At 39.8% G+C, this 23595-nt stretch overlaps 1 protein-coding gene across 4 annotated transcripts in view; it reads right to left on the bottom strand.

Moving 5' to 3' along the window:
- LOC132399331 (protein tweety homolog 3-like) overlaps positions 1–23595 on the bottom strand; it is a 187519-nt gene that overhangs the window by 98653 nt on the left and 65271 nt on the right. For all 4 annotated transcript variants that reach the window (XM_059979583.1, XM_059979584.1, XM_059979585.1 and 1 more), the window contains exons 2-3: positions 17677–17843; positions 3964–4075 (exon numbers count right to left, since the gene is read on the bottom strand). In XM_059979583.1, coding sequence (XP_059835566.1) covers positions 3964–4075; positions 17677–17843 — 279 coding nt within the window. The remainder of the gene's footprint in view (positions 1–3963; positions 4076–17676; positions 17844–23595) is intronic.

Genomic DNA, 23595 nt, shown 5'->3' with positions numbered 1-23595 from the left:
AATGCATTAAAATCCAATGTAAGCAGGAACCAAGCTGTGACCCATAGGATATTCGGTGCCCCTTCATCACTTTCTCATACCTTCATTCAGGTCATTATTGATTTGGATTTCTCCTCTGCATTACTGATATGAATTCCTTTCTAATTCAATTTAATCTGTTATTCAGTTAGAAAGGACTCTAGCATCCAATACAATAATATTTTACAAGTTAACAAAATATGCTGAACATGCTAAACAAAAAAAACTGCACCTGATGTAATAAGCGAGAGAGTGTATCAAATTTGCCACATTTAATATAGCATTATAGGTGTCAACTACATCCAACATTGTAGCATTGGAGCTGAAATTAATTGTTTGAATGTCACACTGGTGAACTAGCATGGTGTGCACTGTAAATCCTCTTCATTTTTGCATTTCCTTAACTTTTATACATCATGATCAAATCAACTGGATAGGAGGAATCTTTATAAATACTAGATTTTAACATTAGGTAGTCCTGTAACAATACTTCCAGCTGCTTTAATTCAAAAATCTAAAGGAAAAAAATCAGATGGTGGTAAATTGGATTAGTAAGTATGCCAATGATAGTAAGGTAGGAGTTGTGGATAATGAGGTGGGTTTTCAAAGCTTGCAGGGAGATTTATGCCGGTTAGAAGAATGGGCTGAACGTTGGCAGATGGAGTTTAATGCTGAGAAGTGTGAGGTTCTACACTTTGGCAGGAATAATCCAAATAGAACATACAGGGTAAATGGTAGGGCATTGAGGAATGCAGAGGAACAGAGAGATCTAGGAATAACAGTGCATAGTTCCCTGAAGGTGGAGTCCCATGTAGATAGGGTGGTGAAGGCGGCTTTTGGAACGCTGGCCTTTATAAATCAAAGCATTGAGTACAGAAGTTGGAATGTAATGTTAAAATTGTACAAGGCATTGGTAAGGCCAAATTTAGAATATTGTGTGCAGTCCTGGTCACCGAATTATAGGAAAGATATCAATAAATTAGAGAGAGTGCAGAGACGATTTACTAGGATGTTACCTGGATTTCAGCACTTAAGTTACAGAGAAAGGTTGAACAAGTTAGGTCTCTATTCATTGGAGCGTAGAAGGTTGAGGGGGGATTTGATCAAGGTATTTAAAATTTTGAGAGGGATAGATAGAGTTGATGTGAATAGGCTGTTTCCATTGAGAGTAGGGGAGATTCAAACGAGAGGACATGATTTGAGAGTTAGGGGGCAGAAGTTTAAGGGAAACACGAGGGGGTATTTCTTTACTCAGAGAGTGATAGCTGTGTGGAATGAGCTTCCTGTAGAAGTAGTAGAGGCCAGTTCAGTTGTGTCATTTAAGGTAAAATTGGATAGGTATATGGACAGGAAAGGAGTGGAGGGTTATGGGCTGAGTGCGGGTAGGTGGGACTAGGTGAGATTAAGAGTTCGGCACGGACTAGGAGGGCTGAGATGGCTTGTTTCCGTGCTGTGATTGTTATATGTTACATGAATTGGGAGGCACTAAAATTGCATGTATCAGTACTACAACTGACTAAAAGGTAACTAGAGGCAAGAGAGAGAAGCAGGCCAAATTTGATTGGAAGGTGATTCAGGCAAGAATGACAGCAGAACAGCAATGGCAGAGGTTTCTGAGAACAATTCAAAGGACGAACAATTCAACCTAAAGAAACAGCAGCATTCTAAATGGGATGATGAAATAACCGTGGTTGACAGGAAAGCCAAAGCTAGCATAAGAAAGAGAGGGCACACTACACTACAAAAATAGTAGAAGCTAGAGGATTGGGAAGCTCTTAAAAAACAAGCCAATAGTAGGCAATTTAAAAAGCGGTGAGGGCAGAAAAGTCAACATACAAAGGTAAATTAGGCAACATGAAACAATACAGGCCCTTCAGACAAAGGTTGAGACAACTTTTTAACCTATCCAAGATCAATCTAACCCTTCCACAGCCATCCATTTTTCTTCCATCCATGTGCCTACCCGGGCATTTTAAATGCCCCTCATGATCTGCCTCTACCACCACCTCAGCAGTTCATCCCATGACTTATACTTAAAAAGACCTGCCTCTATCATCCACCCTATACTTTTCTCAAGTCAACTTAAAATTATGCCCTCACCTTTTAAAAGGCAATGGCATAGTCTATCCCTACATATAGGTATAATCTACCTATACCCCTTAACATCTTATAGATCTCCATCAAGTCACTTCTCATCCTCCTTCACTCCAAAGAGAAAAACCCTAGCTCAAACTTTTCTCATAAACCATACTCACTAATACAGATTGCATCCTGGTAAATCTCCTCTGCACACTCTCAAGTTAAAAGGCTCAAGGCAGAATGTAAAAGATGACAGCAAACTTTTTCTTCAGATGTATAAAGAGTTAAAGAGAGCAAGAGTGGACATTAGACTGCTGGAAATAATGCTAAATTAGAAATAAGGAACAAAGAAATGGAGAAATGGTGGAGGAAATGAATAAGTATTTTATACCGGTCTTCGCTGTGGAAGACACAGGCAACATGCCAGAAATTTGAGAGCCAGCGGGCAGAAATGAGTGTATCCTATTACTATGGAAAAGGTACTTCGGAAGTTGAAAGATCTGAAGTGAAATAGAACACCTGGACAAGATGGACTGCACACCATGGCTTGGAAAGAGGTACCTAAAGAGATTGTGGAGGCCTCAGTGATGACCTTTCTAGAATCACTAGTCAGGAATGGTTCCAGAGAACTTGAAAATCACAACTGTCATTATATTCAGTAAGAAGGGAGGGAGGCAAAAGACAAGATATTATAGGCCAGGTAGTTGGACTTCAATGGTTGATAAGATTTTAGAGCCCATAATTATGGATGAGGTTTCTTGGTACCTGAAAGCATTTGATAAAATAGACCAAAGTCTGCATAGTTCTGCCTCACAAATCTGTTTAAATTCTTTGAGGAAATAACAGGCAGGATAGAGAAGGAGTCAGAAGATGTTGTTTACTTGGATTTTCAGAAGGCCTTTGACAAGGTGCCATACATGAGGCTGCTAAACAAGGTAACAGCCAGTTGTATTACACAAAATATACTAGCATGGATAAAAGACAAGCTGGCCGGCAAGAGACAGAGTAGGAATAAAGAGGGCTTTTTGTGGTTGGCTGCCGGTGACTAATGGTGTTCCTCAAAGGACAGTGTTGGTTCCGCTACTTTTCACATTCTATGTTGATGATCTTGATGATGTAATTGTGGATGATACAAAGATAGATTGAGGGGCAAAAGGTGTTGAGGAAGCAGGGAGCCTGCAGAAGGACTTGGATAGGTTGGGAGAATGGGCAAAGAAGTGGCAAAAAGGAGTAAACCATTAGGGAGTGCATGGTCATGCCCTTTGCTAGAAAAAAAAGGTGCAGATTACTTTCTCAACAGGGAGAGGATTAAGAAATCAGAGCTGCAAATGTACTTGTAAGTCCTTGTGCAGGATTCCCTACAGGTTAACTTGCAGGTTGAGTCAGTAGTAAAGGCGGCAAATGCAATGTTGACAAAGAACAGCACAGCACAGACCCTTCAGTCCATGATGTTGCACTGACCTTTTATCCTTCTCTAAGATCAATCTAACCCCTGACTCCTACATTACCCTCCAGTTTTCTTTCATCTATGTGCCTATCGCCAACCCTCTTAAACATCCCTAAAGTAGCTCCCTCTACCAACACCTCTGGCAGCACTCTCCACTCTGTGGTAACCATGACTGACTGGCTGAGCAGACTTGATTAGCTGGAAGGACTAATTCTACTCTTGTATCTTAAGGTCTTATGGAACCTGCATACTTCAAGCTCAGTGTACTTCAGGAATGTTTGAAATAGATTACAATCTGCAAAAACACAGTGAATACAAGAGAGCTACATTTTGATCTTCGGGTGTGTGCTACTGGAAACAGTGGGGTTTTCTTAAAGACTGGTTTGTTTACTCACTCAACTCCAGAAATAATGACTTACCAGGTACTCGACTCCTGTTATGGTGCGGTTTGCATGCCTCATTGAATAGGCAAGCCTGAAGATTCCATCACTAGTTTCTCCATTACCGTAGAAACCGACAGCAATCCCTGCACTGATAAAACCAGATATTCCATCATTAGGAAACATTTCAATTAGACATAATTATTGCTACTTGCAATATTGCAAAGTTATGATGAAAACAACATAAGAGCAGAATTAGGCTCTTGCAATTCAATCATGGCTGATTTATTTCCCCTGTCAATCCATTTTCCTGCCTTCTCGCCATATTCCTCAATGTCCTTACTAATCAAGAACATATCAACCTCTGCTTTAAATATACCCAATGACTTGGCCTTCCCAGCTGTCTGTGGCAATGAATTCCACAGATTCAGCACCCTCAGGCAGAAGAAATTCCTCATGTCCATTCTGAAGGGACATCCTCCTATTCTGAAGCTGCATCCTCTGATCCTAGACTCTCCCACAAGAAGAAACAACTCTCCATATCCAGTCTATTGAGGCCTTTCCACAGGCTAGGTTTCAATGAGATCCCCACCCCAACGCCACCCATCCTTCTAAACTCCAAGGTATAGGTCCTGAGTCATCAAATCCTCCTAATATTAACCCTTTCATTCCTCAAATTAATCTTTTAAATCTCTCTGGACTCTTGCCAATGCGAGCACAATATATATCCACATGTGGGACCCAAAACTGCTCACAATACTCCAAATGTGGTCTAACCAATGCCCTATAAAGCCTCAACATTACATCCTTGCTTTTGTATTCTCGTCATCTTGAAATAAATGCTATTAGGTCATTTGCCTTCTTTACTACCCGATCAACCAACAAGTTAACTTTTAGGGAATCCTGCACAAGGACTCCCAATTCCCTTTGCACATATGATTTCTGAATTTTCTCTCCATTTAGAGAACAGTCCACACCTTTATTCCTGATAACAAAGTACATGACCATACACTTCCTTATGCTGTATTCCATTTGTCACTTCTTCACCCATTCTCCTAATCTGTCCAACACCTTCTGCAGATTCCCTGCTTTCTAAACACAACCTGCTCCTCCACCTATCTTTGTATCATCTGCAAACTTAGCCACAAAGCCAGCAATTCTTTCTTCCAGATCATTGACATATAACATGAAAAGTAGTAGACACAACACCAACCCTTTGGGCTACACCACTAGTCACCAGCAACCAACCAGCGGCAAAGGCATCCTTTACTTTCATTCTGTATCACTGAGCCAATCTTCTGTTCATACTGGTATCTTTCCTGCAGTATCACTGACTTGTGAATGTCTGGCATGTTGCTGGTGTCTTCCACAGTGAAGACTCAAAAAATATTTATTCAGGTTGTTTGCCATTTCTTTGTTCCTTATTACTACCTCCTCAGTGTCATTTTCCAAGCATTACTAAATGGCTTCAATGCATTATTCTTTAAAATCAGAACTACCTTTGTGAGAACTGTACAATTGTTTGGGAATACCTCTAGTTAAGAAGGTATGCTTGTACTTTAGCCATCTACTAATGTTAAACATTCAAACAACTAACTCACAAACATTTTGAATGTATTATTGGTATTAGCATCATTTCATTGTACTTCAATTTAAATGCATGATTCTCAATGTCTATAGCTCAGTGTTTAACAGCATCATTCCTGCAGACCCGCTCAAAAAGCTACAGAACCTGGGCCTCTATACCTCTTTTTGCAACTGGATCCTCAACTTCCTAACCGGAAAACTACAATCTCTGTGGATTGGTAATAACATCTCCACTTTGTTGACAATCACCTGGTGCACCTCAGGGATGTATGCTTAACCCACTGCTCTACTCTCTCTATACCCATGAATGTGTGGCTAGGCACAGGTCAAATAGGATTTATAAATGACTATATCTCACCGATAACAAAACTTAATTCGATTTTCCTGTCCGGTAGGGAAAATAACAGGGCTTTTTAAAATTTAAAATTTCCAACAAATATTACTTGACTTCCATGTAGACAAGGTATATAACTAATGTTTGGATTCCAAATAGTTGTTCTGAAAATAGATTATAAGCAATTGCAGACAGATGTTAAATCCAAAATAATGACAATCATTTTATCTCATCAACAATCGTGTTCTCAATAGTCCAGTAAATTTATGGATGTATTTCAATTAGATCTAATTGTTCCATACCATTCACTGTATTTCCAAAAAAATTAATAGTAGTTAATTCAAAATCTACAAGCTTTTAAACTCAGCTCCATCATATGGAACAGTTCCAATAATTTTACTTGCACATTGAAATAAAATTTATCGTTAAGTTTTCTGTCCTAAAAATCCAAGCAATTTTAAGTGGCTGTTCAATGTGGGTGTCAGATGAAGCAACTCCAATGAAAATCATAATTTTGTACTTTGTCCATTAATTGGATACAAGCTTTTATGGCTAATTTGCAAAGAAAGTTAAAATACCTGATGAGCTGTAAAGCAACACTCATTTGCTCTTTTGCCAAACAATTACAAAAACAAACAAGACATTGGCCGAAGTCCGCTCCATTCAACCCATCAAGTTCGCTCTGCCATTACATCATGGCTGATTTATCATCATTCTCGATTGCATTCTCCTGCCTTCTCCCCATAACCGTTGCCACCCTGACAAATCAAGAACCTCTCAAAAATTCTTTAAGAAAAACTTGAAGAATTGCACACTTCAGAAAAAAATCTGTTGTAATGTACACATAACTGAGAAATATTGACTCATTTTCTTTATTCTTCTTCATTTTCATCTAAATTGCATATTGAAGATTCCAAAAAATTGTAAAGTGCTACAAGTATAATCCAAATGTTTCAGTCCAAATGATTTCTGGGGTATAGATATAGAAATACAGAAACAAAAAACTTACCCCTGACATCTCCTGACATTACCTACTTCCAAGCACCTTAAAACTGCGCCCTCTCGTGCTAGCCATTTCAGCCCTAGGAAAAAGTCTCTGACCTCTCATCATCTTCAACACCTGTTTTGGGTCACCTCTCGTCCTCCATTGGACCAAGGAGAAAAGACAGAGTTCACTCAACCTATTCTCATAAGGCATGCTCCCCAATCCAGGCAACATCCTTGTAAATCTCCTCTGCACCCTTTCTATGGTTTCCATGTCCTTCCTGTAGTGAAGCCACCAGAACTGAGCACAGTACTCCAAGTGGGGTCTGACCAGGACTCAATCTCATGATTGATGAAGGCCAATGCACCACATGCCTTCCTAATCACAAAGTCAACCTGCGTAACAGCTTTTAGTCTCCTATGGACTCGGACCTCAAGATCCCTCTGATCCTCCACACTGCCAAGAGTCTTACCATTAATGCTATATTCTGCCGTCATATTTGATCTACCAAAATGAACCACCTCACACTTATCTGGGTTGAACTCCACCTGCCACTTCTCAGCCTAGTTTTACATCCTATCAATGTCCCGCTGCAACCTCTGACAGCCCTCCACAACAACCCCTCACCTTTGCATCATCAGTAAATTTACTAACCCATCCCTCCACTTCCTCATCCAGGTCATTTATAAAAATCACAAAGAGTGGGGGGTCCGAGAACAGATCCGAGGCACACCACTAGTCACCGGTGACAACCGCTCTTTGCCGTCTGTGGACAAGCCAGTTCTGGATCCACAAAGCAATGTCCCCTTGCATCCCATGCCTCCTTACTTCCTCAATAAGCCTTGCATGAGGTACCTTATCAAATGCCTTGTTAAAATCCATATACACTACATTTACGGCTCTAACTTCATCAATGTGTTTAGTTACATCCTCAAAAAAATTCAATCAGGCTTGTAAGGCACAACGTGCCTTTGACAAAGCCATGCTGACTATTCCTAATCATATTATGCCTCTCCAAATGTTCATAAATCTTGCCTCTCAGGATCTTCTCCATCAACTTACCAACCACTTAAGTAAGACTCACTAGCCTATAATTTCCTGGGCTATCCCTAATCCCTTTCTTAAATAAGGGAACAACATCTGCAACCCTCCAATCCTCCAGAACTTCTCCCGTCCTCATTGATGATGTAAAGATTATTGCCAGAGGCTCAGCAATCTCCTCCCTTGCTTCCCACAGTAGCCTGGGGTACATCCCATCCGGTCCCGGTGACTTATCCAACTTGATGCTTTCCAAAAGCTCTAGCACATCCTTTTCCTTAATATCTACATTCTCAGGCTTTTCAGTCCACTGCAAGTCATCCTTACAATCGCCAAGATCCTTTTCCACAGTGAATATTGAAGCAAAGTATTCATTAAGTACCTCTGCTATTTCCTCCCGTTCCATACACACTTTTGCAATGTCACTCTTAATTGGTCCTATTCTCTCATGTCTTATCCTCTTGCTCTTCACATACTTGTTGACTGCCTTGGGGTTTTCCGTAATCCTGTCTGCAAAGGCTGTCTCATGGCCCCTTCTGGCTCTCCTAATTTCATTCTTGACCTCCTTCCTTCTAGCCTTATAATCTTCTAGATTCCTATTATTACCTTTTTTTTGAACTTTTCGTAAGCTCTGCTTTTCTTCTTGACTCGATTTACAACGGCCTTTGTGCATCACGGATCTTGTACCCTACTATCCTTTCCATGTCTCATTGGAATGCACCTATTCAGAATCCCACAAAAAAAATCCCCTGAACATTTGCCACATTTCTTCTGTAGCTATGTTCAAGAATAGATTTATGGAGTGTGAGGGGAACTGCATTTGATGTATGCGGTGCGAATACGTATGAGTACACGAGGTGAGTGTGCAAGTGGATGCATGATTAGACTTGCATATATGTGGACAAGTCTGCATGTACGTATGTGGTGCGTGTGATTTAGGCGGGCAGATGCATAGGGGCTTTAACCAGTGCCTCAGTTTTTTATTGTTCAAGATTCACGATTGTTTAATGTCATTTCCAGTGCACAAGTGTACTGGAAACAACTGGAGGATGAAATAATTGTTAGCAGTGCAACAGACAGTTCTTCTAAGCTAATACACCTTGATGGATGCGGGGATATCGAATCAGGGATGAGGACCCTCTTTGATAGAAGCTTTCTGAGGGGTCGAATAGACCCTCACAGTAACCATCAAACTGCTCTGGCGGTCAGACAAAATGCCCCCTTTCATTACATCTGCATTGTTTAACTTTGGCCAAACGCCTCCGATTCAGAGTCACTCGTATTAAATTCATCTTGGTAAAGAGCTATCTCTGTTGGCGCAAGATAATCAGAAGTTTAATAAGTTCAAAAAAAGGAAATCAGCAACATGTTGAGCACTGCATGACTACTCCAAATCAGCACAAGATGCGGCCCCTCCATGGACTGTCTGCACTGCCTTAGTAAAGCAGCCACTATAATCAAGGACCCATCCAGACATTCTCTCCCTCCCCCATCCCCATGAGCCAGAAGATACAAAAGACTGAAAGCGCACACCACCAGGCTCAAGGGTAATTAACAAAACATACATCAGGCTGCTGTAATCAATAAAACAGCTTGGTATTCAACACCATCATATCTACAGTACAAATCAACAAACTCCAAAACTTGGGCCTCTGTACCTCCTTCTGCAACTGGATCCTTGATTTCCTTATCAGGAAAGCACCGTCAGTGCAGATCAATTACAACATCTCTTGTTTAATGGCTATTACCACAACGAAGTGTACTTCGCCCTGCTCTCTCTTCATTTGTAACTGTGCAACTAGGCACAGCTCAAACATATCCACAAGTTTGTTTTTGTCAACACTTGTTGGTAGAGTTTCAGGGGGCAATGGTGTGTACAGGAGAGCATGCAGTTTTGGTCATCTGCGTACCTACATGAAAGATGCAAATAAGATTGAAAGAGTCCAGAGAAAATTCACAAGGATGTTGCCCTGTCTTGAGGACCTGAGTTGTTAAGACTTTATTCCCTAGAAAATAGAAGCTTATGGGGAGATTTGATAGAGGTACAAAAAACTACGAGGGGTATAGATAGAGTAAATGCAGGCAGGCTTTTGTCTACCGAGGTTGGGTGAGACTGCAACTAGAGGTCATGGGTTAAGAGTCAAAGGTGAAATAGTTAAGGGAAGGATGAGGGGAACTTCTTCAGTCAGAGGGTGGAGAGAGTGTGGAAAGTGCTGCCAGCACGATTGGTGGATGCATAGTCGACTTCAACATTTAAGAGGAACTTGCATAGGTACATGGATGGGAGGGCACAGTGGGCTCTGGTCTGGGCGCAGTCCAATGGAACTAGGCAGATAAGTGGTTCAGTACAGACTAGATGTGCCAAAGGACCCACTTCTGCACTGTGGCATCCCAGGGCCCGCTTCCGCACTGTAGTATTCTATGACTTCTATGTACAGTGGAAAGCATCCTGACTGGTTGCATGACAGCCTGGTATACAGCCTCCAATGCAGAGGACAAAATAAGCTGCAGAGGATTGTAGATTCAGCCAGTTCCATCAAAGGCACCATCCTCCCTGCCATTGAGGACATCTTCGAGAGGCAACACCTCAAAAAGAGTGGCATCCATCATTGAAGACCCTCACCATCCAGGAAGTGCCATCTTTGCAATACCATTGGGGTAAGAGAAACAGGAGACTGATGACCCACACTCAACATTTTAAGAACAGCTTCTTCCCCTCCACTATCAGATTTCTGAACTGTCCATGAACTCATGAACTCTACTTTGTTAGTCATCTTCTACACTTTTTTTTAAACTTGCAGTAAATATTATGTCTTGTGTTGTTCTGGTGTCGCAAAACAACAAATTTTATAACATGTGTCAGTGATAATAAACCTGATTTTGAATCTTAGTCTGACAGCTTTTATCCCTTTGCTGTAAGACTCCTTGCACAATAAGACAGTCTCTTGCACTGAAAATCTGCAGTATTTTGTCATTATCTTGTAGCTTACCATCTGCACACATTACACTTTTCTGTAACATCATTCTGCAATCTTACTATTTTTCCTTTGTACTACTTCAATGTGTTGATGTAATGAAAAATTTGCATGGATGACACACAAATTTTCTCAGTGTACTTCAGTATATGTGACAAAAATAAACCAAATGACCCCGACTCAAGATGTATAACACTGAAATCCATGTTGATGTATCGTACTCTAAGTAAGAATTAAACCCACTTCAAAAGAAACCTTCAATAACTAGTCATTATCATGAAAATAAAATGTTAGCTGCATTGGTGATAAGCCTGATTTAGATGATAGATTTGAAACCCAGACGGATACTCTGAATCATGTTGGCAGTGGGTATATCCAACATAAAGCTCAATGATTCAGATCATTGACTTCAATCTATAGTCATTTATAGAATGTGAATACTTTACTTCAGTGGAGTATGAAAGCTCAGACTGGAAAAATTATCCTGTATGCCAGCAGAATCAGGAGATATGGGCACGAGACAGCAAAGCTGATTTGAATTCTACACTAAGTAAAAGATCCAGCTGCTTCCTCAAGGATTTGCAGAGGAGATGACAATTCAATGTTTATACACTTCTATTTTTGTTAGATTTATTGACATAGGAGACAGAGTTCACATATACAAGAGGAATGGAAGGGAAGGAGGCTACCTGAAGGAAGCAGGAGATGCATCCAGCTTTGGATTTTAAGAGGGGCACCACAGGTGGAGACCTCTAAGAGGTGCATGGTAAAAGAAAGCCCTTAAGTTTCAGGGCAAAGAAATAAGAATCAGCATTTGCTGAATGAGATATACCCGCTAATACAAATTAAGTCAGTTTCCATCAGTTGATATTTGCTGGCTAGGACTCACCAACCTAGCTGTAAAGCTCCAAGAGACCATAACTGTGCAAGTGTCTAAAGGTTCTCCTCAGGTTTTCCCATCATGGTCCTGGGCAATGGTTGGGACAGAAGATGAGAGGGAGATGGGAGACATGCAATTGGTGAATGGCCTTGAAGACCACAATCACCAGCAGTCACTGAGCAAGCTCAGTCTTGGAAAGATTATCTACCAAGGAGGTGTGGGCAGTGGATGGAGAGAACAGAGGAAACTGGGAAAGAAGGAAGCAAGGGAAGGTGATGGAGTATGGAGTTAAGGGAAAGATGTATGGACAATAAGGAAATGGGAACTCGTTGAGGAGTGGATCAGGATGGTGAAGGGGAGGAACAGGATTTATACATCTGTATCTTCGTGTGCATGTGGAAACAGTGCACTCACACAGCATGCCCCAGCCTTCAACGGCCTTAGACCTCCTTGCTACCAGACCAGTATCTCACAGATGCTGCATAACCGCCACTCTAGCCTTTTTATTTTAAGTTCAATTTTAAAATAGACTCAAAATGAAAGTTGCACATTTTAAAAGACAACACACTAGCTAGAGAGATACAAGGATTAGTTAAAGTGGTCCCAAATATAAAAACATTCTAACACTCTGGAGCATGAATGCAGTGTTGCTTGACTGATTGCCCTGTAAGGTGCCGAGGCACGTAGTGTTGAGGAAGCAGGGAGTCTGCAGGAGGACTTGGTCAGATTAGAAGAATGGGCAAAGAAGCATCAGATGGAATACAGCACAAGGAAGTTCATGATTTTGCAATTAGGTTGAAGTAAAAATGTGTAGACTACAGGGAGTCAAATTCAGTAATCAGAGGTGCAAAGGGACTTGGCAGTCTTTGTGCAGGATTCCCTAAATGTTAACTTGCAGGTTAAGTTGGTGGTAAGGGAAGGCAAAGGCAACGTTAGCTTTCATTTCAAGAAAACTAGAGTATAAAAGGGTGTAATGCCGAGGTTTCATAAAGGCATTGATCAGACCACATTTGGAGTATTGTGAGCAGCTTTGAATCCCATATCTAAGAAAGGATGTCCTGGCATTGGAAAAGGCCCAGTGAAGGTTTACAAGAATGACTCCAAAAATGAAAGGGTTATTGTATGAAAAGGGTTTGATGGCTCTGGGATTGTACGCTGAAATTTAGAAGAATGGAGATTTTTTTTGGGGGGGGGGGGGTGCGGAAGCTCATTGAAACATACCAAATATTGAAAGACCTAAATTGAGTGGAAGAGAGGTTTCCAATAGTGGGAAATTCTAGGATCAGTATAGTGTTATGAAGGAGGAACATCTCTGATGGGCAGAAGGGTGCAGAGTCGCCCATGCCACCGCCGCCCCCCCCCCCCCCGGAGAATCGCAAATCGCTACTATTTCGATGCTGCTACCAAGGAAGTAAGAGAGACAAAGGAAAGCTGCCAGGGCAGTTGTTATTGATAACAGCTCATGAAAGAGAATGAGACAGAGAGAGACACACAGCTAAGAGGTGCACAATGTGGAATGTCTCCTACTGACAAAAGAGATTTACTGCTATTGTCTTTTGGAGAAGGATTGTTTACTTGGTACTGTTCTATTCATTGAATTCCCTCAAGGGACAGCCAGAGTGGGCTGGTTTGATGGGTTAAGTCAATCAAACCTGATTGATACCTAAGACCCCGTGAGTGGGGATAAAATTGAGGTCTGGGGTGACACCCCTCAGGTGCACCAGGAGAAACGCTAGTGAGCATCAGAACCCCCACGAGACAGGGTGGGAGATCGGAGACCGAACGAAGGGTCGGTAAATTTTAACTCACAGTGTTCTATAGCGAGGCTGGTGGGGGCTTGTGTTTTTGTCCACCCTTGCCTGAGTGACGAGTCCACCACAGAACAACGGTCTAGCTAAAGGACGGTGGGGTCACACCTGAATGGCCACAACAACAACGCATCGACGGATCAAAATCGTAAAGGAAGGTTGGCAAGACAATAGCTGTTACTGCTTACACGTTTTCTCTCTCTCTCTCTCTCTCTGCAACAATTGAAACATAGCAACCAACAACTACCGCAGCCTGCATGAACTGAACTGAACTTTATATTTCCATCTGACAATTCATTATCCCCTAGACAACAATAGAGCTTGTTTCTTATTGATTATTATTATACCCGCACTTTTAGGTTTAGTATTGCTGATATATATTATCTGTATATTTGCATTGATATTATTTTTGTATATTTTTACTAATAAATACCTCTGAAAATAGTATCACCAGACTCCAACGGACACTTCTATCTTTGCTGGTAAGACACCCAGTTACGGGGTATGTAACAATAGAAAGGCATTCCTTTAGAACAGAGACGAGAAGAAATTTATTTAGCCAGAGGGCAGTGAATATGCAGAATTCATTGCCACAGATGGCTGTGGGGCTAAGTCAAGTTTTATATTTAGAGTAGAGGTTGATAGTTTACTTGATTGAAGGTGACAAAGGTTGCAGGGAGAAGGCAGGAGAATGGGATTGTAAGGAAAAATAAATGAGCCATGATCAAATGGTGGAGGAACTTGATCTTGCTGGAGGAATATGATTTAATGCTGCAGGAATTATGCTCCTATGTCTTATGGTCTAATGGAAACAATTGAGGTGTGGAGGAAAAAATGCAAGTAATATTCACTCTGTACTTCAGTTGTAACATTCTATAAGGTGCACTTCTTTTTACACCAAAAGAAAAATGAGTTTGCAGTACAGTGGGAAAAATTGACCCAAGATGGGACTGCTACTGGTTCAAAGTGAACCTGAACATTCTTGCATGATTATCTCATCTCAACCAGTTCTGCAGCCAAATGAATAAATGTGTTTATCAGCTTTGAACAATTTTATGGAACATAGTGGAATGTATCCGCAAAAAAGTTCCATTTACTCAAGCCATTTGATCCTTTATGTATCACCTCTTGGTTCCCACAGGAAGAGGAGTTGTCTCTGAAGGGGAACCATGAGAAAAATTTCAAGCCTCTGCAAGATCAAGTTGTTAAGTTTCTGGGAAGCAGCTTAAATATTCACAAATGTTCCCTTTCTGTGCCATTTTCTCAACACCAGAATTGCACCACTTAAGTTCAATGGTCTTGGAAGTTTTGAATCCTCTGGGAACCTCAAGTATTTTTCAAACAAATGTTATAAATACCTCTACACCAGGTTGGGTTACAGCTACCTTTTACTCATCTGGGTGGACAAGTTTTTATTTATGAAAACTAAATACCTAAAATTCAGTGTTCCTCAAGAAAATTTCAACAAATTTCCATCTTTAAAAATAACCTAGAATAAACTTTAAATTGCTGATATACCTTTCAAGATGAGTAAACTGGTTTACTCTATTTAAAAAGATATTGCTGTCTACAAATTTTGTGGGAGAAAAATACCACAGGAAGCAAAATCTACATACTACACTTCTACAAGTAATGGCAAAATTATAGTCACCCACAGTGGAGATGATTGTATGATTTCCCCTTCAAATGAAACTTGGTGAAAGTTATTTTTATGAACGCAATTTGTATTTAACTGGCCTCCTTCTTCCTGAAGAAATTACTCTTCTAATTTAAGAGAAATTATTGGTCTATTTTCTACATTCACTTAATTAACCATTTTGAGAATAAATTGACTTTGCTCTAAAATAAACTGCAGTGCAAAACAGCTTGTAATCTACCTCCAACTCCATGGCTGACATAATGCTGTCAATAATTCTTCTGCAATATATTGTAGTCATAGTTCACGAAAAGATGTCTGATGCGCCTATATTAAAACCATAAAATGCACACCTCTGTCCTCAATTTATAACTAAAAGTCACCATCTATGCATTAATTGAGGGTCATTGAATAAATAGACCTCTTGAAGGTTCACATCTGCAAAGCATGAATAATCCAAATCAGTCTGATGTATCCAAAACAAAATTCAAAACTGGAAACATCCCAATTTAATTTCCTATGTAGATAGCATAGGATCAGGATAGAGATTACAGCAAAATTAACGTCATCACACAAAGCAGCATCAGTATTAAACTGTTCAGTTTCAGGATAACAACTACATTTAGTAGTCAACTAAAATTTCATTTTCAGCACATTCTTTTCACATCTTTAATCAGAGGTGCAGCCACAACCTGCCTGACAGTCTGAAAAGGTTATTGTAACAAATGTATGATGAGGTATACAACAATTATGAGCTGCTTTTGCCTTACAACTTGTTAAGCATTTAGGTTTATTTAGTGTTTTCATTAACATTGCTGTATGAAAACATGCAGGTGGATACTGAACGCTATTGAAACCATTCAGCCTAACCAAACCACTCGACACTATGTTCTGCTCACACTTCTTCCAGCCCTACCTCCTTGCTTCCTTTTAAATGCTTCTATGCCATTTGTGTTTCTATACTCTTTGGACAATTAAATTTCTTCTGGATTCTCTTTTAGATTTCTCAGTGATCATCTTTTATGAATAATCTCTGCTTTTCCATTTGGACCACTATTAAGTCACCTTTCAGTCTTCTCGAGAAACCAAGTCTGCTTATCAAACTCCTGGCATCATCTTTATCAATCTTCCCTGAACTACACACACAGTTTCTAATTTATTTTTATAATGACAACCAGAGCTGTATGTACAGTAGTTCTCCAAGCACAATCTAACCACAATCTGGAAAAACTTCCCTATGTTTCAATTCTATCCCCTAGAAGAAAATTCAATTTTATGGTCTTGCTACCTGTGGTTCAACTTTTGGCAATTGACGTACTACTTTGTTCCTCTGCCCAACTATACTCACAGCTTTCAAGAAATAATTGACTTCCAAGTACTCCTTATAAAAATACAACTTTTTGTGTTGAACTTTATTTGCCAGTTATTAGCCTATTTAAAACTTAGTCCACCTCAGTACTATCTCCAAACAACTCCTCTGTCATCTAAATTGTTAATGATCTTTGTAAACTGCTATGATCCCAAAATGCTTGTGGGAGACCATTTCTTACTCTTCTCCTTATTGTGAACAGCTACTCTTTATTTCTATCAATTTCTCCTATTTGGAGGCCACTTATACTGAGATACTGCTCGCCAACTCCAAATTAGTTGTCCATACTTGTCTGTTGTGATGTACCTTCAAAGGCATTTGGAAAAGCTAGAAAAATCTTCAACTGTTTAATCTTTCCTCTGGCCTGCTGTTCCTCTCTGTGCCTATTTTTTTTTAAACGAGGTTGAGTTGCTAGCTAAACGTCAACCCAGCATGGATGGGCCATATTCGAACCCAGGATCACTTGCCCTGAAGTCCAGTGCTGATGCTACTACACCACTGCCTTTCCTGGATCTCCTCAAAAAAATTCAGTCATTCAAGAAAAACCTTCCTTTTGAAACTCAAGACGATCATTCATTATACTTTTCATTTCTACATGATCTTCTATGCTCTCCTTTGGTAAGAATTTCATTGTTACCTGACATTAAACTGACTGGCAATTTCAAGAAGTTTCATAAGAATACGGTTAATCTGAGGAACCCAATATAATGGTCAGTTAGGTGTTCACAGTATCATTCAGAAAAAGAGTACAAGAAACTGCCTTGTCACAGTAGTTTGGGTAACAGAAATTCAGTACAGTACAAATAGCTACCAAAAGATTTGAGCTAGGGAATAAAAAATTGTTCACAAAATCTATGCCAAAAAACAGTAATTGCATGAATTTTCTGTTAACTTGCATGTGGCTTTACAATGGGGAAAATCATGATATACAGAACAAAGAGGATGCAGCACAAGAGCAGACCATCTAATGATGTCTGTGCCAAGCATGATAGTGAATTAAACTAATTCCTTCTGGTTGTACATAGTTGAATTTGGATGGTTTTCTAGGAAAACAACCAACCATAAAATACTGGGATCACCTGTGTTGCCAATATAAATAAAATCTCAAACCTGAATAAGCTGTTGACGTATTGAGCTTACCTGCACACAAGTGTTGCTATGATCACACACCACGCTGTACAGCAACAGTCTGCGTTTGGCTGATCTTCAGTCTTCCGTCGACAGCAAAGCCAAAAAGAATAGAAGAGAAGGAAGAGTAGGTTGAGGGCCAGACAGACGAGAGCAACTCCACCTAACAGCAGGAGTGACTGAAAAAATAGAGGGATGGGGATGGTGGAAGAGAGGTTAGTCATTCAATCCAATTTAAACATATCAACAATAGTTATGCCATTAGCTCAAGATTCATAAACATTCACAAATTCCAAAACTAAGGGCAATTTAACCAAAATCCTAAGATTTTCCCATTTGTGTGCATTTGAGAACATGAAATCATTTCACATAATTTACATTACTGTAAATCAATGACTATTTTTTCAGAAATTGAATTTTTGAAAAATGTGTTGGAGACAGATAAACATGAGCTGCACTAAGAAAGGTTCTGGATTGATGGCATTTGAGCATATTTGAATGTTAATTACAATTTATTAGAATTCATGACATTTCAGTCTTCTGGGGACAAATAAGGCAATTTATTTTCATGAACCTCTAATCACAACACTTGATTTATATCAAATCATTCACTCATATAGTCATTACTTTTTCTGAAGCTCATCAAAAATTGGCATTTTCAAGAAGAAGTGAATCATTCATCATTTGCTGCCTTCAATAATCGTTGAAATGTTGGTGTTCTTCACGTACTGAAAATATTCTAACTAAATGTGCTCACAAGCTGCTGTTGGGAACAATAACACTGCTACCAACAGCAGCTGTGGTGTTCAAACTTCTGAATATTTCAGTCTAACGATTCAAAAGTTACCCAAATATATATTTTGTCATTTAAAATCATTGAAGTGGAATTCTACTTACAAGTAATGAACATCTCTAGTTGTTTTCTACAAAAGAAAAGGGAACTGCATAACATCATTTAAAAGCTAAGGTTCTGCTTTAGAAGTATAATGAAAATAAAGGGCATGTCACTTGCACCGATATGTACAAAGGCAAGCCAAAAGAAGATCATCTCTCAATGCCACTCAAAAAAGTTCAAGAATTTTGATTAAGATGGGGGGAAAAAGTTGGAGAGGAAAAAAACAGTAGTTGAAACACCTGGAAAGGTAACATGCAGGAGATCGGCACAACTGTTGTGTAATCAGATAAGCAAGCACCCAAGTTGTAATCGAAAGCTGACTCATTCGATCAGCTTTTATCAAAGTACATACAAAAAAAATACAGCTGGTGGATACTGAACTTTATGAACACTTAAGTCAGGTGACAAACAGTCAAGAATGAAATGTGTACCTTGTCTTTAATATCCTACAGCCAATTTACTCTTGAAGTGCATTCAAGACAGACTCAGTAGCTATTGTACAAACAGGAAATATTGCACAAACCACTATTAAGTGAATCATCAGATAATCTGTTTCAGTGATGTTGACAGAGCATTAATGTTTGCCAGAACACATGAAAACTCCCCTGCTCTTTCCTCCCCCCACTTCTATATAGCAGGAGCCAGGACTAAATCTCATCCTTTCAGGCCACTACCTCCAACAATGCAGTACCTAGTTCTGCACCGAATGATAGATTATGTGTTCATGTCTTGGTGTGGTACTTGATAAATATACGAGAAAATAAAGGGTGTAAAAAAACAGCATAAAGAGTAACAAGAGGGAGAATGAAAAACTTGAAAACGGTTATCAGAATTCTTCTCAGAGACAAGCAATATGGAACCCTTGAAAAATATAGAGTGGTATTGCAACTGAAAGCGAATGAATACCAGCAAGGACAGTCTATAACAATTAAAAATTATGAGTTTATAAATAAAGAATAGTGTGGCTAAACACAAATCTTAGCTAATAACTAAGGTAATGGATCAACCAAGTGTAATAGGACTTGTAGTCCCAGCTGCCCGTGCCCATCAGAAAAAAAGCCAACACTGATTTTAGATGGGAGACATAAAAAGCATGGTACAAAGTAAATAGTGACAATCTAAAAAGATTAGGACATCCAAGGGAGACCTAGGAGTTCATGTATATTGGCATGTTAACCTAAAACTTACGGACAGCTGTAGAAAATAACCTTGAATCGTGATGGTAGGATGCTATTTTCATGGAGGGTTGAAGTGCAGCACAGTAGAAATTGTGCTATAATTGTACAGAGGCCTGATGAGAGGATGTGAGGTGGATAGCACTGGGTGCTGCACTTAATGTGACCGCAATGTAATAAAGGTTTATTAGAATATCAGACTCCATGATTGAATTATGAAGAAAGATCCCTCAATTCATTATGAAATTCAACTGAAATTTTCAATATATTAAGATTTTTTTTAAAAAAGGTGCAGGGAGAGGAACAGTTTCTGTTGACTAGGGAAACTGGGATCAAGGACATCTAAAATGAAGACTGTCAAGAACGAAATGAAAAGCCAAATGATAAGGATAATTAAATCAGGCAGAGAAAAACAGTTGATTTTTTCAGGTTGATAGCCCCTTACCAGAACAGGATAAGTACGAAACTAAGTTACAGGAAGCGAGGGAATATCTCTATAAGGATTTCTAAACTTGTTTGGAAACAGTGCAGAAGACAAAAGATAAATGTCAATTTGGGAGTGGGATGGAGACTACCCCTGAAGACCAAATGCAACGCACTAAATTGGAAATGAAAATGAACAGTTCTTGCCCCTCCTTCCAACCAAAGCAAAGTTAACAATTCTATTTGTCCATATGTTAAACTTCTCCAAAATCCACCTACAATATTTCATCCTCTAATTCCACCACCTTCAACAAGATTCCATGAGCAGATGAATCTCCCCCTCCCTTCCACCATCTTTCCTTTAGCAACTATTCGGTTTTCTTTTCTATGTTCAGGCACACCCTTTCTTGTTGCATCACCAATGGTAATATGGGCAAATGCAACATCAATCCTTTTAGTTTGTCCCTCCACACCACTTAGGGATTCAAACAATCCTTCCAGGTGAAACAATAATTCATCTGTCATAAAATCATAGAAAAGCACAGCCCAGAAACAGGCCCTTTGACCCATCTAGTCTGTGCTGACCCATTTCAACTCACTACATTTTAAATCTACCATATTGCTTTCAGTATTAACTAAGATGAACAGGCATTCATCACATCTTTTAGATAGCACTTTTTAAACTGCATTTTTGTCACAAGAGCATTCTAGGTCTTTAACCCTCCAAAAAATATTTCTTATGTTGCCTATCCAACATAATTCCCTATCTGTAACATTAAATAATGGCTGTCCCACTTCTTCAGCTCTGATGACAAGTGGTCAATCCAAATGTTAACCACCTCTTTCTTTCTCCAGAGAAGCTGTTGAATATGCAGACCTGCAGATTTTCTGAAACAAAACACCAGAGATGCAGTATACAAGCAATATTTCTAGCATTTCTGCTTTATTTTAGATTTTCTGCATCTGCAGCTTTTATTAACGTCAACATTTTGATATTTGCAGATTTCCAGTTTTACTTCTCAATTAGTTAGGAGTGAATTAAGTTCAGTAAATGTAGTAAAAGTCTACACCCAGTGGTGCAGACAATAATCAATGCTATACTATTTTAAATTTTAGGTTGGCAAGACATTTGTCAACTAAAAAATATAAAGAAATACGGAGCTAAACTCAGTGAGGGTCAGTCAGTCGTGGGTCTTCAAAAAAGGCTAAATAAGCATGCAATTCTTGCAGAGCACTAACCCACATATTCTTACAGAGTTAAAATTTATCCTTTTCTGTTATGGGTCATTCAGTAAACTAATAACTTCACTTGTGATTGAAGTGTCTGTTGTTTCACTACATCTTATACCACAAAGGTATTAACAAAGTTTCAGTTTAGATAAAGATTTCCAAGTGAAACAGCAAGGTGACTTTTCTCCTTACAGCCTAATGGCCGAGCACTTTCTGTTCTACTTCAGACTTTGCAATTTGTTGACAGCTGTAACTCCTCCAGAATCAAAAGCTCTACTGATCACTGAAGACAAAACTAAACTTGAATCGGTGCTCTCTGGTTTCTGACCTTTCTCCAGAGACCTGGTTAATTTTCTTATTTCCTCCCAGGTTTGTCCTTGCTCAAACAATGACCTAATTAATTCAGATTTTCTTTCTAATCTGTCTTTCATCCCGGATGACATTTTAGGAAATCATTCCTGCACTTTCTTCAGGACTTTCTAATGTAATATCCAGATTAGTATTTTCCACTACCTTATCTGCCAAGGAGATCCCATGTCCCCTTTGTCCTAACTTACGTGGCTTGCATTCACTGCCTCTCCACTCAGCTTTGGTGCACCTAGGTAACAATAAAACATATCAGGCTGCTGTTTAATCAATTACAGCTCTGCACTCAACCCAGCATCCCCATACTACTATTCGACAAACTTCAAAATCAAAGCCTCTATGCCTCACTCTGCAACTTGATCACCCATCCACAATCTATTTCAGCTGCTACCATCAGGGAAATGGTGCCGCAGCATAAAAAAAGCCAGGACCAACAGACTCCAGGGCAGCTCCTTCCACCAAGCCATCAGACTGATTAACATGCTGATTTGAGTGTACTCTACATTATATTGACCGTTCTATTTATTATAAATTATTACAAATTACTATGATTGCACATTTAGACGGAGACATAACAAAGATTTTTACTCCTCATGTATGTGAAGGATGTAAGAAATAAAGTCAATTCAATCTTTGACTTCCTTATTGGGAGATTTCAGTTGGTGCCTATTAGTAACAATCAAGTCAGCCAATTCAAGGATGCATAATTAACTCATTGTTCTACTCTCTCTATACCATTGATTGTGTAACTAGGTACAGCTCAAACAGCAACTATCAGTTCACCAATAACACCACCGTTGTTGACAGAATCTTTGATAACAATGTGATGATGGGTTACAGGAATGAGGTCGATCAGCTGGTTGTGTGGTATTGCAACAACAGCCATGCATTCAACGTCAGCAAGACCATGGAATTGAATGCGGATTTCAGAAGGGGAAGTCAGGAGAACACACATCAGTCCTTATTGAAGGACCAGTGGTGGAAACGAAGAGCAACTTCAAGGTTCTGGGTGTCAACATCTCAGCAGATCTATCTAGGGCCTAAAACACAGATACAAACATGAACACAGCACACCAGCCACTCTACTTCATTAGAAGTTTGATCACAAGAAGCTTTAGAGAGCTGTAGACTCAGCCAGTTCCATCACAGGCATAACCCTCCACATCAAGGACATCTTCAAGAGTGGCACCTCAATAAGCCAATATCCATTACTAAAGACCCTCAACACACAGCACGTACAAGAAAAAATCTGCAGATGCTGAAAATCTGAACAACACACACAAAATGTCCAAGGAAAACAGCAGGCCAGGAAGCATCCATGGAAAAAAGTACAGTTGACGCTTGGGGCCGAAACCCTTCGGCAGGACTGGAGAAAAAAAGCTGAGGGGTAGATTTGATAGGTGGGGGGGGAGGGGAGAGAGAAACACCAGGCGATAGGTAAAACTTGGAGGGGGAGGATTGAAGCAAAGAGCTAAGAAGTTGATTGGTGAAAGAGACAGAAGGCCATGGAAGAAAGGAAAGGGGGGGCAGAAAACACCAGAGGGAGGTGATGGGCGGGCAAGGAGATAACATGAGAGAGGGACAAGGGGATGGGAAATAGTGAAGGGGGGGGGGAAGAGGAGGCATTAGTGGAAGTTTGAGAAATCGGCGTTCATGCCATCAGGTTGGAGGCTACCCAAACAAGGTGTACAAGGTGTTGTTCCGTCAAACTAAGTGTGGCCTTATCCTGACGGTGGAGTTCCTCCAACCTAACACATGCCCTCTTCACGTTACTAAATGGGAAGAAGGTACAAGTGTCTGAAGATCCATACTCATCATTTTAACAACAGCTTCTCCACCTCC

This window comes from Hypanus sabinus, chromosome 9 (genome assembly GCF_030144855.1).
Source record: "Hypanus sabinus isolate sHypSab1 chromosome 9, sHypSab1.hap1, whole genome shotgun sequence".
Lineage (NCBI taxonomy): Eukaryota > Metazoa > Chordata > Chondrichthyes > Myliobatiformes > Dasyatidae > Hypanus > Hypanus sabinus.
This window is presented reverse-complemented; position numbering and strand designations above follow the sequence as displayed.